Consider the following 14564-nt stretch of genomic DNA (forward strand, 5'->3'; position numbering starts at 1 on the left):
TCCGAATGAGGAAATAGCCCACTAATAATGGGTATATAGATGAGTAGTTCTGGTTTTTATGTAATAAAAAAGCTCCATGGAAATAACAAAATTGCCAGTCATCTCCCTGACAACTTTGCTCTTATATTGTATTCTTTCCCCTCACCCTACCTCTTTTTGTTGTTTTAGATTGTAAGCCCATTGGGGGCAGGGACTTTGTTTTCCCTTATGTCTGTACAACACCTAGCACACATTAGGTACTACTGGAACATAAATACATAATTCAGATAAGCTTCCACCTTCAGGTAAGTAATACCAAAACAAAGTTAAATGCACTTGTTATCCAGTACAGTAAGTACTGAATATAGCTTCTGTAATTTGTTGTCCTAGGTAGCTCTTGCTGTCAGTCTCTGGCCAGCAAGGATGTAGGTTTGTAGGGTATTAATCTGACACTCAGGAGAGAGAGCCTGTAATTCAGTCTTTTTAGAGAGACCAGTAATACTTGAAGCTATGAAAGTTGAACTCTTCGTCGAACTTCCACCAGCCCTGTCTGAGTGGTTAGTATATTAATAGAAAGTCACTGCATCCTGTGTTCCCATAACATCAGTAGCTATATCCAGTTAAACTGGAAATGATTTAAGTTTGTCCAAGCTACAACTGAGCGTTTGCAGCTGTAATGCCTAGACTTTTTTTATTTCACATGATTTTTAAAAAATTGTTTGACAGTCTTAGCCTAAACACAGAACTGGGACCCATGAATTTTAATCTCACCTCTGCCACTGACCTTGGAAAAGTAATTTAATCTCTGCCTCTTTCTCTGTCTGTATAGTGGCAATAATAACTACCTTACAGAGGTGTTGAAAAGTGATCAGTTAATATTTGTGAAATGTTCTGAAAATGAGAAGCTCTGTAAAAGTACAACACTGACATTACCATAGAATCTTCCTAGATCTCCCTGAGGATTAGGGTAAGATTCTGCTCTATAAGTGCACTTTTAGTGCTTTGTGCAGTCTGCTTTTAAAAGCCTAAGGGATGGCTCTTCCACTGTTTTCCCCTAGAGAATATTCTACAATCTTATAGGCAAGGTACTGAAAATGAATTTGTCGTCATTGTTAAAACTCATTTCTTCAGCATATCAGGCCTTAACTCTCTCATATGAGATCTCTGGGTTCAGATACCTCCAGGTATTAGATCCTGGGACCCAAACACCTGTCTTTCCTTTCTGACTTAGATGAGGCACTGTGGGAAGGATGATTGTAAAATAAATAAATCAATAAGCAATATGCCCTTATTTTGTTTTTTATTGTAGATCTGTTGAAAGCTTTGTGTAGTCAAAGTTAAGGTGGAGAATTTGAGATATTTATCACTTGTTTATAGCTGCTTTTCTCATCCCTTAAAATTTGTAAAATTAGCTCTTGGTATGTTGGCATTTCTGTATAGATGTCTTTGAAAAGAGCTGTTCTGGCATGGCACTTGAGTGTTCTATTGGCTGTCACGTTAAATGGGTATTCCAGTCTACTAGAAATGTCAGACTTAAGTCTGTTACTTGTACAGTCAAACTAATGACCACACTGAGAATTTAGTACTACTCTGGGTTTCATTTTATCCTGACAGTCACTCAGATTGCCTGTGGAAGTTTCACAATCAACTGTCTGCTCCTCTGCGCTGTACTTGGCGATGTCTGGAATAACTGCCTGGCGAACGTTACCGTCTGATGCCAGTGTTTATAGTATACACTTCTGCAGGAGAGGTTCATTTCATCTTAACATTACATATAACTTAGGAATAAGGAATCCAAGCAGCTGAATATTTTAGATCCCTTTTCTTTGCCTTTTTTCTGCTCAGAGGGATTGTATGCTGTACTATATGCATATTTTGCAGAGTAGTTTTCTTTGGCGTCCTAAGGATTGCGTGTGTAGGCAACACTTCAGCTCCAAGAAAAACATCTAAAATGGTGCTGCGAGGGTCTTCCAACTCCTGCAATGAGGAACTATTTAAATATGCACCTGTTCTGTTCTCTTACACGCTTTGATTTCTCTTTCCCTCCTTTCACAATTTATGTGAAGGAAATGAATTGTTTTGTATGAGATTCTGATGTGGTGTTGTGACCTCTCCTTTCAGTGGAGAGTCAAGACTAATGAGAACAGGATTCCTGTCTTCTGCATGGACCACCAGACATGAATACAACAGACAAATCCTCAGGGCAGAGGAGAAGTCAGGAGGCTAGAATCCCAATTCATTTTTATTGTAAATCCCACCTATAAAAATGAAACAGGTTAACTACATTGAAATCTAGCTGCCATATTACTGGATACCACCACATATCATAAATACTACTGAAGACCTCCGTAAAAAAAGATCAGTTTTGTTCAATTTAATTGGATAGACCTTTTATTTGGTATGGAGAACAGGAGTTGAGGGAATGATTTTGCTAATAGGCAGGAATCAGCAGTATATTCCTGGATCATTCCAAGCGCAGAGGTGAAATTAACTGGACAGGGAGCCTGTGAGGCAGTTCATATTACCAGGAAGCATATTATGTGAGGAGCAGAACAAGCATGTTAAATTCATGACTGCCTGAATTACTATAGATGAAGAAACAGTTGCAGCAGCAGAAAGTAAGATTTTGTTGGAGACATTCGTTCCAGGTTGGTGAGGAGGAAGGGAGTGGATTTGGAACAGTGCAGCCAAGTTCTTTGGGAGAAATCTGGAAATTGCCGGTCAGCTCAGGAGATAAGTGCTAAAAGATGTGGACACAAATCCTGATCAGGGCTAAGACCCAGCTTTTCTTCAATTGGTATTTAAGTTCTCTAATGTGTTCCACCTTAATTCTCTAGAGTCCTTCCAGCACCACCCCTCCCATTGAGATCAGTTCTTCACGTCTGACCAAGCTGATGCGTCGCACCGCCGATAAGAAAAGTGAATTCCTGAAGGCATTGAAAGATGACAGGAATGGAGAGGTCACAGAGAACAGAGAATGTGACAAGTTGGAGGATGTAAGAGGAATGCCCACTTTTCTCTCCTGGGAATTGTGTATTTTAAGGGACTTCAAATAGACAGTATCCGTGTGTGTGTGTAAAAAATATATATATATAGTGGCTTCATATTTACACAGCGATAGCATGGCTGCCAACTAGACACATACATAGGGAGGAGAACTTATCCTTCTCTGGATAGAGAAGTGTAGGCTTCTGGTACTGGACCTAAGGAGATTCCTAACTGTCAGTAGTAGCTTAAATCCTGCTTCCTGAGCAGTACCCACGAGAGAGAGAATTGCAAATGGCTTCCATTCTAGGCTGCTGGTTTGTGCTAGAGTACATTCCTGCCAACTATCTGTTTTAAAATGTCTTGACATTTTTCCCTAGGAAAACTCCTCTCCAGAATGGGGTTAGAGAAATAACTATTGTTGTAGATCCTAAACACAAACATTCTCAGCTCTCATGTTACCTCTGCTAGATCATCTGTAGCTGTTAATTAACGAGTACTTGTTCCCATATCTGTGCTGCCATATCGATACAGGATTGGAAACAAAGAAAAGCCGTAACCTAAAGCAGTGCTCTTCACTATTTGTGAAGTGGGGGCCACTTTGAAAAAAAAAAATTTCAATGTGAGAGCCACATCGACTACTAAATTAACACAGTGCTTACTACTTCTTAATGATGTAGTGTTACAGAGCCATTCATGCAGCTAAAACAAAGGCAACTTGTACAATAAAACAATACTCCTTTTATAAAATAACCAAGAAAATAGGTGCCTTTTTAATGTCATATATGTGAATAAACTTTTAAAGAGCAGAATAATGCAAAACTTACTTTAAAAACTGGATGAGCAAAAGTGTGCGTGTTCCTCCTTGACTTTGTTCATGTAGTACTTGTAATCTGTCATCGCAATCCTAGTAAGACAGTCCAAATGTTCGTTGGTCAGTTTATTCCTTTTTCTTTTCATCCCTCTGGCTGGGATGAGGGCTCTAGGGTGGAGTTGGGGATGAGGGGTTTGGGGTGTTGGGAGGGGGCTCGGGGCTGGGGCAGAGGGTTGGGGTGCAGGCTCTGGGGTGGGGCTGGGGATGAGGAGTTTGGGCTGCAGGCAGGCTGCCCAAGGCTGGCACCAGAGGACTGGCAGCAGATAGCTCTGTGGAGATCTCTCTCCCTGCCAGCAGGCAGCACGGAGCTGTAGGGGAAAGGGTCCTCTGTCCCTTCCGCCGACAGACAGCTTGGAGAAAGGGGCCCTCTTTCTCCCCTGCCTGCAGGCAGCGTTGTGCTCTGGAGGAGGACCCTCTCTTCCCTTCTGCCAGCAGGTAGCACGGAGCTCTGGGGGAAGGGGCCCCTCTTTCTCCCCAGCCGGCAGGCAGCACAGAGCTCCAGGGGAAGGGGAGAGGCCCACGACAGCCCTGCAAGCCCCAGCTTGCTCCCCCTCCCAGTTCCGCCTACCCCCTACCTCTCTCCTCTCCAGGTCCCTGCTGCATGGCCCTTTAGAGCTGCTGCGCGGCTATTTATAGCCTGCTGCACGGCCACACAGCTTAGAGGGAACTTAGGGAGCCCCACTTAGGTCGATGGGAGCCACCACCGGCTCGCGGGCCTTGCAATGAAGAACAGTGACCTAAAGAAACGCAGGAGGAAAATTAAAATATATGGCAAAGGGAAAAGGGCAACATTTGGTAAGAATTGACAGGATTCTAAGAGGACTTTCTAAAGAATGGAAGGAATGATACTCTTTAAATATCCTTGCAGGACTGACATCTCCATTTATGTAGCTTAGTTCTGGTAGCATAGCTTAAAGACGGCAACTTCCATTTACTTTCTGTTCAACAAACTGTACATTGAGAATCTACACTGGACTCAGAGTAGTGTAAATGAATTTGGCCCTGGTGAAAGTGCAGGCATGACAGACATGGCAAATTGAACAGGCTCTGCACAACCCATAGGACGGTGCCTCACTACCACTTTTTGTCCTAATGATGGACACCTATAGGGGTCAGAGTGCAGTCTCCATGGCTCATATAGTTTTTGGCATCTCTGAATCCATAATGATGGTAATGTGGTGTGGACGTTTGTCCCTTAAAAATTAAGCTGCAGCCCACCAAACTCACTTTGCACCTCTCACTTCATCAATGTCTGATGGCAACTGCTTTCTGTTATTACCAACTCATGCTCTGAAGCACTGACTTAAGACAAAGGGTTTTATTCTCTCTGGAGTCATCCACTCAAGAATGCTAGCTTCAAGACTTTAACTGTGCTGTATGTATGAAGGATCAGTCTCTCAGTTGTGTGATTTGACTTACCTTTTTCGTTTAGATGGAGGGCAGCAGCACACCAGAACCAAAGGAAAACTGGGATGAGAATTGCCATCAGAATGGCCTTTCTCTCCCTTTGATGGAGGAGGGGGAGAACCTGTCTCATTCACTGGAAGCAGAACACAGGTGAGCCGACAGCAGAACAGGGGCTGAAGATGTCTCTCAAATCATTTTGTCACATTGTGAGGGGAAAAGGCAGGTGCTTAGAAGATTGTCTTCTCCAGAAAACAATACTCTTGCATATTCTGAGCTGCAGGGGTGTGGCTTTCTTACGGCACTGGGGCTGGCAGAAAGTAAAATACTGGGGTGAAATTCTGGCCTCGTTGAACTCAATGGGGCCAAGATGTCACACAGGTTCTGTGATTAACCTTCTAGCACTCTTCTAGCTTTGCATCCATAAGTCATTTAGTGCTGCCTGACTTAGCTGTTTCCCACACCAGGTGGCCAGGCAGAATCTCAAGTGCTGTTCTGCTTGATCTGCAAAAGGGATTTCCAAATGTGGGAGTGCAGAATTGATGACATATCACCACATCTCTCCTCCCAGCTCTTCTTGGAATGCTTCTGTGCTTTGTCAGTATGCTAATTTGATAAGAAATTGCCCCAAATCCTAGAAAACTATGAGAAGTGGGAAGAAGATACTTGCATGCATATCTAAATATGCATCTAGTTGTGTGAGCAAGAGCGTGTGATATAGCTGTTTAATCAGGGCACTAGGAATAAGGAAATCCTGAGTTCTAGTGTTTTCTCAGCTGCCATGAATACTTTCTCTGTGCCCCTGGGTTAATCACTAGCCTTCTTTCTTACCTTCCTTATCAATCTAAATGCAAAGTATTCTTGTATTATTATTGATATGGTCTTTTCTAAAACTAGAAAACCCTTCCTGGAGGGATCATAGCAGTTCAGTAGGAAAATCTTCCACTTTATCATGCACCTGGTTAAATTTGACTTTTTGATTCTTTTTCACCCCTCGCCCCTTTTCTCGTGAGTCAGGTTACTGAAAGCAATGGGATGGCAGGAGTATCCTGAAAACGACGAGAACTACCTTCCCCTTACTGAGGATGAGCTCAGAGAGTTCCAACTTAAATCAGAGCAGGTAGATGACAGCTCTGCCATGATGATGGTTGTTCTTCCTTACCTATTTCACACACATCTTAGACTGTTACTCGGAATTACAAAGAACTAAATAGAACTTGTGTCTTGATTTAAAGTGATTGTCTAGTGGGGAAAGTTTACAAACATATTGTCCCCACTAGAAAAATATATATACTGACAAACATGTATATTGTCACTGACCCTTACTCTTCACAATTTTTTATCTATTTGTTTCCTTCTTGTAGCTAAGAAGAAATGGATTTGGGAAGAATGGATATCTTCAGGGCCGTAGCTCCAGCCTGTTCTCCCACTGGAGAAGCACTTTTAAGACAGAGTTGGAGGACTCAGACACAGAAACTAGTAGCAGCGAAACGTCAGATGACGATGCCTGAAAGTGGGCACAAAACATTTAAAACAAATAAAACCAACCCAATAAACTCAGTTCATAGTTCAACATGTTTGGGGTTGTATAAACTAAACAGAGTTTATTCTGTCTCCAGTCTGTTCAGTTTTTCTTTTGTTGTTGAATACTTCATGCACAATGGAAATAATTGTATCCCAAAGAAGAGAGAAATTGGCCTGTTTAGCTTTTTCTTTTGGTTTTGCCCTTCTGCTTAATAGAAGTTTGTGCAGCTAGCAAATTTGTGATGAGAATCCCTCATCAGGCAATGCACAAGTTCAGTCTTGTAAGCAGGATATAGGTGACTGACTGATCTTTGCAACGACAAGCTTGTAATAATGCCGCCTGCATTACATAATGTTGCGCGGTAACAATGTGCTAAAACAATCATTGTCAATGACAAAATGGCTATTGAAGTTCTAATTGTGTTAAATTAATGCTAATAACATGAATTTTTTTTTAATTTTTTTTTTTTTGCGGCTCGGGGAGCTTCATCACTTAACCAGGCGTTTGTGGTTTTCTTTTGTGGGTACAGCTGTAAAATATTTGGACATAGGAATTGTTTGTGTTCTTCTTCTTGCAGCCTTGATATTCAGGGTGAATTGTAAAATATAAATTTTTTGTGAGATTTCAAAGATTAAGATTATTTTGATAACATTATTTACAGATTTAAAAAAGTGACTATCACATTGAGTCTGTATGAGGGGGGGGAAAAAACTACTGCATCAAAAAATAACTAACTTGGAATAAATATTTTGCATCAGTTTGCCAATTCTAGTTGTCTTTCTTATGGAAGGAAATCTTTCCTCAAGTTAATATGGAACTATGGAGTTTTAATAGCACCAGGGAATAAACACTTTGTTCTCCTCCCCTCCCACTTTGTTCAGGCGACAGTAGAGGACTTACATTTTGAGGGGCAGAAATCATTTGCAGGCAGCACAGACATCTTACACACCCTGAAGGACTCCTGTGTGACACTAAAGACACTTGGAATCTGTATTCCTGCAAACAAAAAGAAATGGCAGATTCTACAACAAACGATTCTGCCCTCCCCCATACACCCAGCCTCAACAACATGACCAGTGCCGCAAGCAGCGCCAGACGAGATGCCGTCAGGCGCTGGAGCACTTGTCTACATCTGAGCCATCCATTTCTAGGCAAACATTTTGAGTGTTGGCCGAGGACACGAGAGCCCCACATTCTCCAATTCCAGTCACCTCTCATTTCCAGCCCATTTGGGGCCTGCTTTACACTCTTTTACCCAGTCTGGAGAACCATCACCTCAGACAAGTGGGTTCTGGAAATTTATACAGAAGGGCTGTTCCATTCCCTTTCTTTCCATTCCATGTTACCCCCCCCCTTCCCCATCCCTCTTCAGGGACCCATCTCACGAATACCTGTTACAGCAGGAAATACACCATCTCCTGCAATTAGGTGCTGTGAAACCAGTACCAGTTCAGCACAGGGGTTGGGGGTTTTACTCAAATTACTTCCTCAGTCCGAAGAAAAGGGGTGGATGGAGGCCCATTCTGGACTTGTACAAACTGAACAAGTTTGTGAGAACACAGCGCTTCAAGATGGTAACCCTAGCAACCATAATCTTGGCATTGGAGAAAGGAGACTGGCTCTCGGCCTTTGACCTACAGGGCACTTACTTTCAAGTCACTATCCACCCAGCACACAGGAGATTCCTATGATTCACTCTGGGCAACCTACACTACCAGTACAAGGTACTTCCCTTCAGCCTTGCCATGACCCTAAGAGTATTTTTCAAAGTACTGGCTGTTACAGTAGCACATCTTCACAGGTAGGGTGTGACCACATTCCCATATCCAGACGACTGCCTGCTAAAAGCACCAACATAAGACAAGGCAATCCACGCTACTCACACCACTTAACCCTATTTACACACCTAGGGTTACAAACCAACCCACAGCGATCCACCCTGGCCCAAACCCCACAACTAGACTTCATAAGGGCCCACCTCGACTGTGTCTCAGCATCAGCAAGGCTACCCCAATGACCATTTCTTGCCTTAACAAACCTAATCCTGGGGGAGGGACAGCTCAGTGGTTTGAGCATTGGCCTGCTAAACCTAGGATTGTGAGTTCAATCCTTGAAGGGGCCACCTAGGGATCCGAGGCAAAATCAGTACTTGGTCCTGCTAGTGAAGGCAGGGGGCTGGACTCAATGACCTTTTAGGGTCCCTTCCGGTTCTATGAGATAGGTATATCTCCATATTATTTTTATTAAGAGCAGGAGTACTTGTGGCACCTTAGAGACTAACAAATTTATTTGAGCATAAGCTTTTGTGGGCTACAGCCTGCTTCAGATGCATAGAATGGAACATATAGTAAGGATATTATATATACACACACATACAGAACATGAAAAAGTGGAAGTAGCCATATCAACTCTAAGAGGCTAATTAATTAAGATGAGCAATTAGCAGGAGGAAAAAAAAACTTCTGTAGTGATAATCAAGATGGCCCCTTTCAGACAGTTGACAAGTAAGACAGAGTAAGACACAGCCCACAAACATCTGCCAGAAGATGCCTACAATTTCTCAGACACATTTGTTGTGAAACATGCGAGGCTGCATATGAGATGTCTACAAACCTGGCTACGCACTGTACACGTTCCTCAGACACTCAATCAACAGATGGCTTACAGCGCCCAGCAGAGTTAAAGACTTGCTCACATGGTGGACAAAACAAATGTCTGCTTAGGCGTTCCCTTCCAACAGGAAACCCCATTAGTCGCTATCACCACAGGCTCCTCTTTGGTAGGATGGGGGGGACACACCGGGGCTGATGGTCCCTAGAGGAGTCAAATCTCTGTATAAATCTAGTGGAGCTCCGGGCAGTTCAAAACACCTGCCATCACTTTCTCCCCCTGATCTGCAACAACATTGTCCAGATTGTCACGGACAATTTGGCGAACCCTATCTAAATTGCCAAGGAGGGGCATGATCTTAACTGCTCTGGATAGAAGCAGTTCACTTTTTGCAGTGGTGCATCTCCAACAACATACACATCATGGCATCCTACCTACCTGGAAACCAGAATGCCACAGCAGACAATCACAGCAGGAACTTCTCACAGACATACGAGTGGGAACTAAACCCACAAATTCTGCAACTATATTCCAACAACGGGGATTCCTGTCAATAAACCTTTTTGCCACTACCCACAATGTCAAATGCCCAGAATACTGCTCCTGAGCAGGACTGGGACAAAACTATCTCAGAGACACCTTCCTCATCAAATGGGAGGCCCTGCTCCTGTACACCTTCCCCTCCCCCGATCTCCCCATTGAGTCGTGTCCTACATGTGTCAGACCACAAACCCTTGCCCTCCTGCCTCACCTACTGACCCAGGATACAGGTCTCCTCCGTCACCCCAACATTCCAACACTTTGGTCTCCAGGCCTGGCTAATCCAGGGATGACAGAACTCAAAACATGCTTTTCCAAGGAGGTCCAAGGCATTGTACTTAACAGCCGACATCTCTCCACATTAAAAACATATGCACACAAGTGGAATAGATTCTTTGTCTGGTGCAGAGACAAGCAGATCATTCCACAATCGGCCCCATTACCCACTATCCTTGATTACATATTGACACTAAAAAAATCAGGCCTCTTGACTAGCTCACACAGAGTGCGCTTATCAGCCGTCACCACCTTTCACAACAAGGTGGACAGACTCAATGTTTTCACCTGTCCACTGAAAAGCACTTTCTCAAGTGTAAAGAGAACACTTATCCCACATTAAGGAACCCGACCCCTATGTGGGACCTCAACCTCATTCTCCGTGCTCTAATGCTTTGAACCACTAGCGATTTGCTTATTCCATGAAGGTTGCCTTTCTAGTAGCTATCATATCAGCAGGAAGGGTGGGAGAGTTGGATGCCCTAATGGTGCACCCACCTTATACCACATTCCTCAAAGACAAAATCATCCTACACCCACACCCTAAATTCATACCCAAGGTCACCTCCCTCTTCCATCTCAACGAACCCATTTACTTACCTGTAATCTTTCCCAAGCCGCATGCCGACAACAGGAAGGTGTCCTTTCATATGCTAGATGTACATAGATCGCTAGCATTCTATATAGAGAGAACAAAAACGCTGAGAAAATCATCCAGGCTATTTGTATTCAGAACAGAACGATCAAGAGGCCAAACCATTTCCAAACAGAGACTTTCTAAATGGATATCTAATTGTATCCTATTACGTTACCAAAATTACAATCTGCAAACTCCTTCTGGACTTTGCACACACTCCACTAGAGCTATGTCCGCATCCATAGCCTTTCTCAAACGTACCCATCATTGAGATTTGTAAAGCAACTACGTGGGCATCGCCCCATACTTTCACCAAACGTTATGCCCTGGAGCAGCAGTCAGCTGCAGATGCTCACTCTGGACTATCGGTGCTCTCCATCATACATACATTAACTCCGAAGCCCTTCCTCTCCACCGAGGAGCACTGCTCTTCAGTCACCTAAAGTGGAGCACCCACAGGGACACTCCTTGAAGAAGTTACTCACCTTGTGCAGTAACAGGTTCTTGGAGATGGATGTCCCTGTGGGTGCTCCATTACTCACTCTCCTCCCCTCTAATTCGGAGTTTCTGCTCAATCCTCTGGAGTAGAGAAAGAACTGGGTAATGGTTGGCTGCGTGTGCAAGGCCAACCGGGGCATTGGTAGCACAAGTCTCTGACTAGAAGCGCAGGGCACCAAGACACCTGAAGTGGAGCACCCAGAGGGACAACCATCTCTGCACAAGGTGAGTAACCTTCTCTTTTCAATGATTTAACTAAACCTGTTTAAAATCCAATTTAAGTTAAGCTGGTGCAATTTCGGCATGTAGACAGCTACGCTTTGAGGAAAGGGAAAGAAGGTACAGCAAGGAATAGCTTTCCTTCTGTTTTTACTGACTTAAATTTCACCTACTCTCAACAGCTGTTCCTCTGACACCCAGAATAATTGCCACTATTGCTGGGACATTAAGGAAAAATATTGCAGTTGCTTTTGGGGGAGCCTCTAGCAGCTGTAGAGGATCAGAGGCAAGGTGAACCCAGAAAATAGCTGGGTAAGTAGAGTAACAGACATCCCAACCCTAGTAACTATGAGGCTCTTGAAGAGTGGGCGGGACTTCAGTGGGAAAAGCTGCTTTGCCATGATTCCCAGCAGCCAGAGTGCAGACTCTAGACCAGGGGTAGGCAACCTATGGCAAACAGCTCTTTCCACTATGCCAAAGGCAGCCCGCGAGCTGATTTTTAGTGGCACTCACACTGCCTGGGTCCTGGCCACTGGTCCGAGGGTTCTGCATTTTAATTTAATTTTAAATGATGTTTCTTAAACATTTTTAAAACCTCATTTACTTTACATACAACAATAGTTTAGTTATATATTATAGACTTATAGAAAGAGACCTTCTAAAAACATTAATATGTATTAGTGGCACTTGAAACCTTAAATGAATAAATGAAGACTTGGCACAGCACTTCTGAAAGGTTACTGTCCCCTGCTCTAGGCTGATCAGGAACCCATTAGCCAGAGATAGATACAGAATACAACAGGGTACAAAGATAGCAGTGTAGTAAGAATTCCAGCCACTGGAAGAGGATGTTGGGTTTCTCACCAGGGGCACTGGCTTCTTAGATGAATTACTGTGTTGTTCCAAGGAAAGATTTGGGCTGTTGTGTGCCACACACAAAACCTAAAGATGGTATCTCCTTAGAACTTAGTCTGAAGTAAGTAAGATGGGAGGCACTGAGCATTCCAGAGGGATGAGTGAGTTGACGCTAAATGGTAGTTTGTCAGGCTCAACAAGCCCCCTTCTACTGATTAGCTGAGTCAAAGGCTCACAGTTCTGTAGAGCTCTTGGTACTGATTTCAGTTATACAGACTTCTGTAGCCTGCTAAAGAGTAGCTGAGGCACTGCAGGGCAGTGACTGGATTTTGTTATGAATAGCTGTAATTTTAACTTCTAGGGGGACAGAAGGGGGACAGCAGGGCCAGGCTCTTGCAGGCTTTCCCGTGTTTAGAGTGTCATCTTCAGACCCTCAAACTTTTGCAAAGAGCTGTTAAATCTAGCAGAGGGCAACGAAGAATGACATTGGAAATCTACAGGGGAGCTCAGCCTGCCAGAGACATTGAGGGGATTTGTAAAGGGAGGGTTGGATTCCTGTTGAACTCTCATACGTTCACCAACATGTAAAGGAATCTGAGGCCATGTCAGCTACATGAAGAAGGTTTTACCTTGGTGATTTCTCATTGCCAGCAGATAATTTTTTTGTTACTGTATGTTCTTCACTGTACTTCCACTATGCCCCTGGAGCTCAACTGCTGAAGTGACCCTTTAACTGAGTTAATCGTCCTATTTTTCCTCCTTTGCTTTGAAAACCAGTTTAGTGTGTTTGTGCATTGCTGTAGGCAACTGCAGAACAACGGGCCAGCAGCTACCCACATGAAGGCATTGGGAACTTCTAAATAAAAACTGCTTCTTAGTTCCCCTAATGAAGCATGCAGAACCAACAGCCTCAGGGCTACAGCGGAGGTTAAAGGCCTGATGGGATAAAGAGGTGTCTCGGTTGCATCATTTATAAATGTCTAATGATCAAGTCTATTCCCATTAAAACAAGGAAGGGAAGCCTATCCTCTCCCACTCATCACATCTCCCCACTAACTCGGTATGTCAGCAAGTGCCCTGGTTCAGAGATGGTTACTGCACTCCCTCTCCTTTACACAAAGTCTAGATGTCTGACTGCTGGAGAACAGCACTTCTCACTAGATACTAATCACTTGAAGCTGAGGTCTAAAGAAATGAGACATGGATAGTGAGAGATTTTGTTCCAGATGCATCTTTTGCACTACGCCAGCTTTACAAAATGTTGTTCTCCTCCTGAGCAAGGGCAGGTCATTTGTGTGGATGGGTAAGTACAAAGTTTTCATCACTAAAAACATGAGGGCTGGTAAATTTTCATGACCATTTTTGCAAAGTTGCACTAAGTAATGGGAAATTCAATATGCACTGCACTGGAGGCAGCAAGGTGGCCTGGGCGTAACAGAATGTGTTGTTTGGAACCGCTCCAGCAATGGGTGCTCTGCAAAAATATTCCTGTGATGCTTGTTTCAGTGGGGGTCTGGTGTCCTCTTCTCGGGAATCTGGTTCGGTCACATCCAGGCCTTGGCCGAAAATGGCACGGCCGGATCACTCACCTTCGTGAGCTGCTTGCATTCAGAGGAACCGCACTGTGTCCTCAAGTGCCTCCTAAGGTGGCCCCTTAGGCTGAGCAAAGGTTTTATTAAACTTCTGTACTTTTGTTTTGGGATCCCCAAAGGCTGCGCTGTCTGTGCACCTGCCTGGGCAGCCCTTCTACACAATGAGCAGAGATGTTTTTCTCATTTCGGGGTGTCTGGAAAGCAGTGGGCATCATCCTCGCACCCCGGCTCCTGCCAGGCTGTCAGCTCTTTAAGGGAGAGTCCCTTGGATGGCAATTCCCCCCATAAAGAGTCCTTAAAAGATGTCTTAGTGGGGCTTGTTGCTCCATGTGTTCCTATCCCTCTCTCTGGTGTTACTCTGACTGTCGAACCAGCTCATCTCCCTTCAGTGCTAGGAACCTCTTGCTCTGCCAGTGACCCTGTTACCAATGGCCGCCTGGCCAAACAAACAGGCCAGAGCCATGGTAATCCTCCCGTTGCTAACAGACCTGGCTTCTCAGCTCCTGTCCCTTCCCCCTTCACACACCTGGGCTGGCACCACCCCTGGTTACCAGTTTAGCAACTGCAGCT

The 14564-nt window shown here is 44.1% G+C and overlaps 1 protein-coding gene across 4 annotated transcripts in view; it reads left to right on the forward strand.

The window, feature by feature from the left end:
- The window catches only part of GPBP1L1 (GC-rich promoter binding protein 1 like 1), a 45479-nt gene extending 37946 nt beyond the window's left edge, over nt 1-7533 (forward strand). For all 4 annotated transcript variants that reach the window (XM_030573969.1, XM_030573972.1, XM_030573973.1 and 1 more), the window contains 4 exons: nt 2817-2975; nt 5271-5395; nt 6260-6362; nt 6607-7533. In XM_030573969.1, coding sequence (XP_030429829.1) covers nt 2817-2975; nt 5271-5395; nt 6260-6362; nt 6607-6753 — 534 coding nt within the window. In that variant the 3' untranslated portion in view covers nt 6754-7533. The remainder of the gene's footprint in view (nt 1-2816; nt 2976-5270; nt 5396-6259; nt 6363-6606) is intronic.
- The last annotated feature ends 7031 nt before the right edge of the window (nt 7534-14564 follow it).

The sequence above is a fragment of the Gopherus evgoodei genome, chromosome 8, assembly GCF_007399415.2.
Source record: "Gopherus evgoodei ecotype Sinaloan lineage chromosome 8, rGopEvg1_v1.p, whole genome shotgun sequence".
Taxonomy (NCBI): Eukaryota; Metazoa; Chordata; order Testudines; family Testudinidae; genus Gopherus; species Gopherus evgoodei.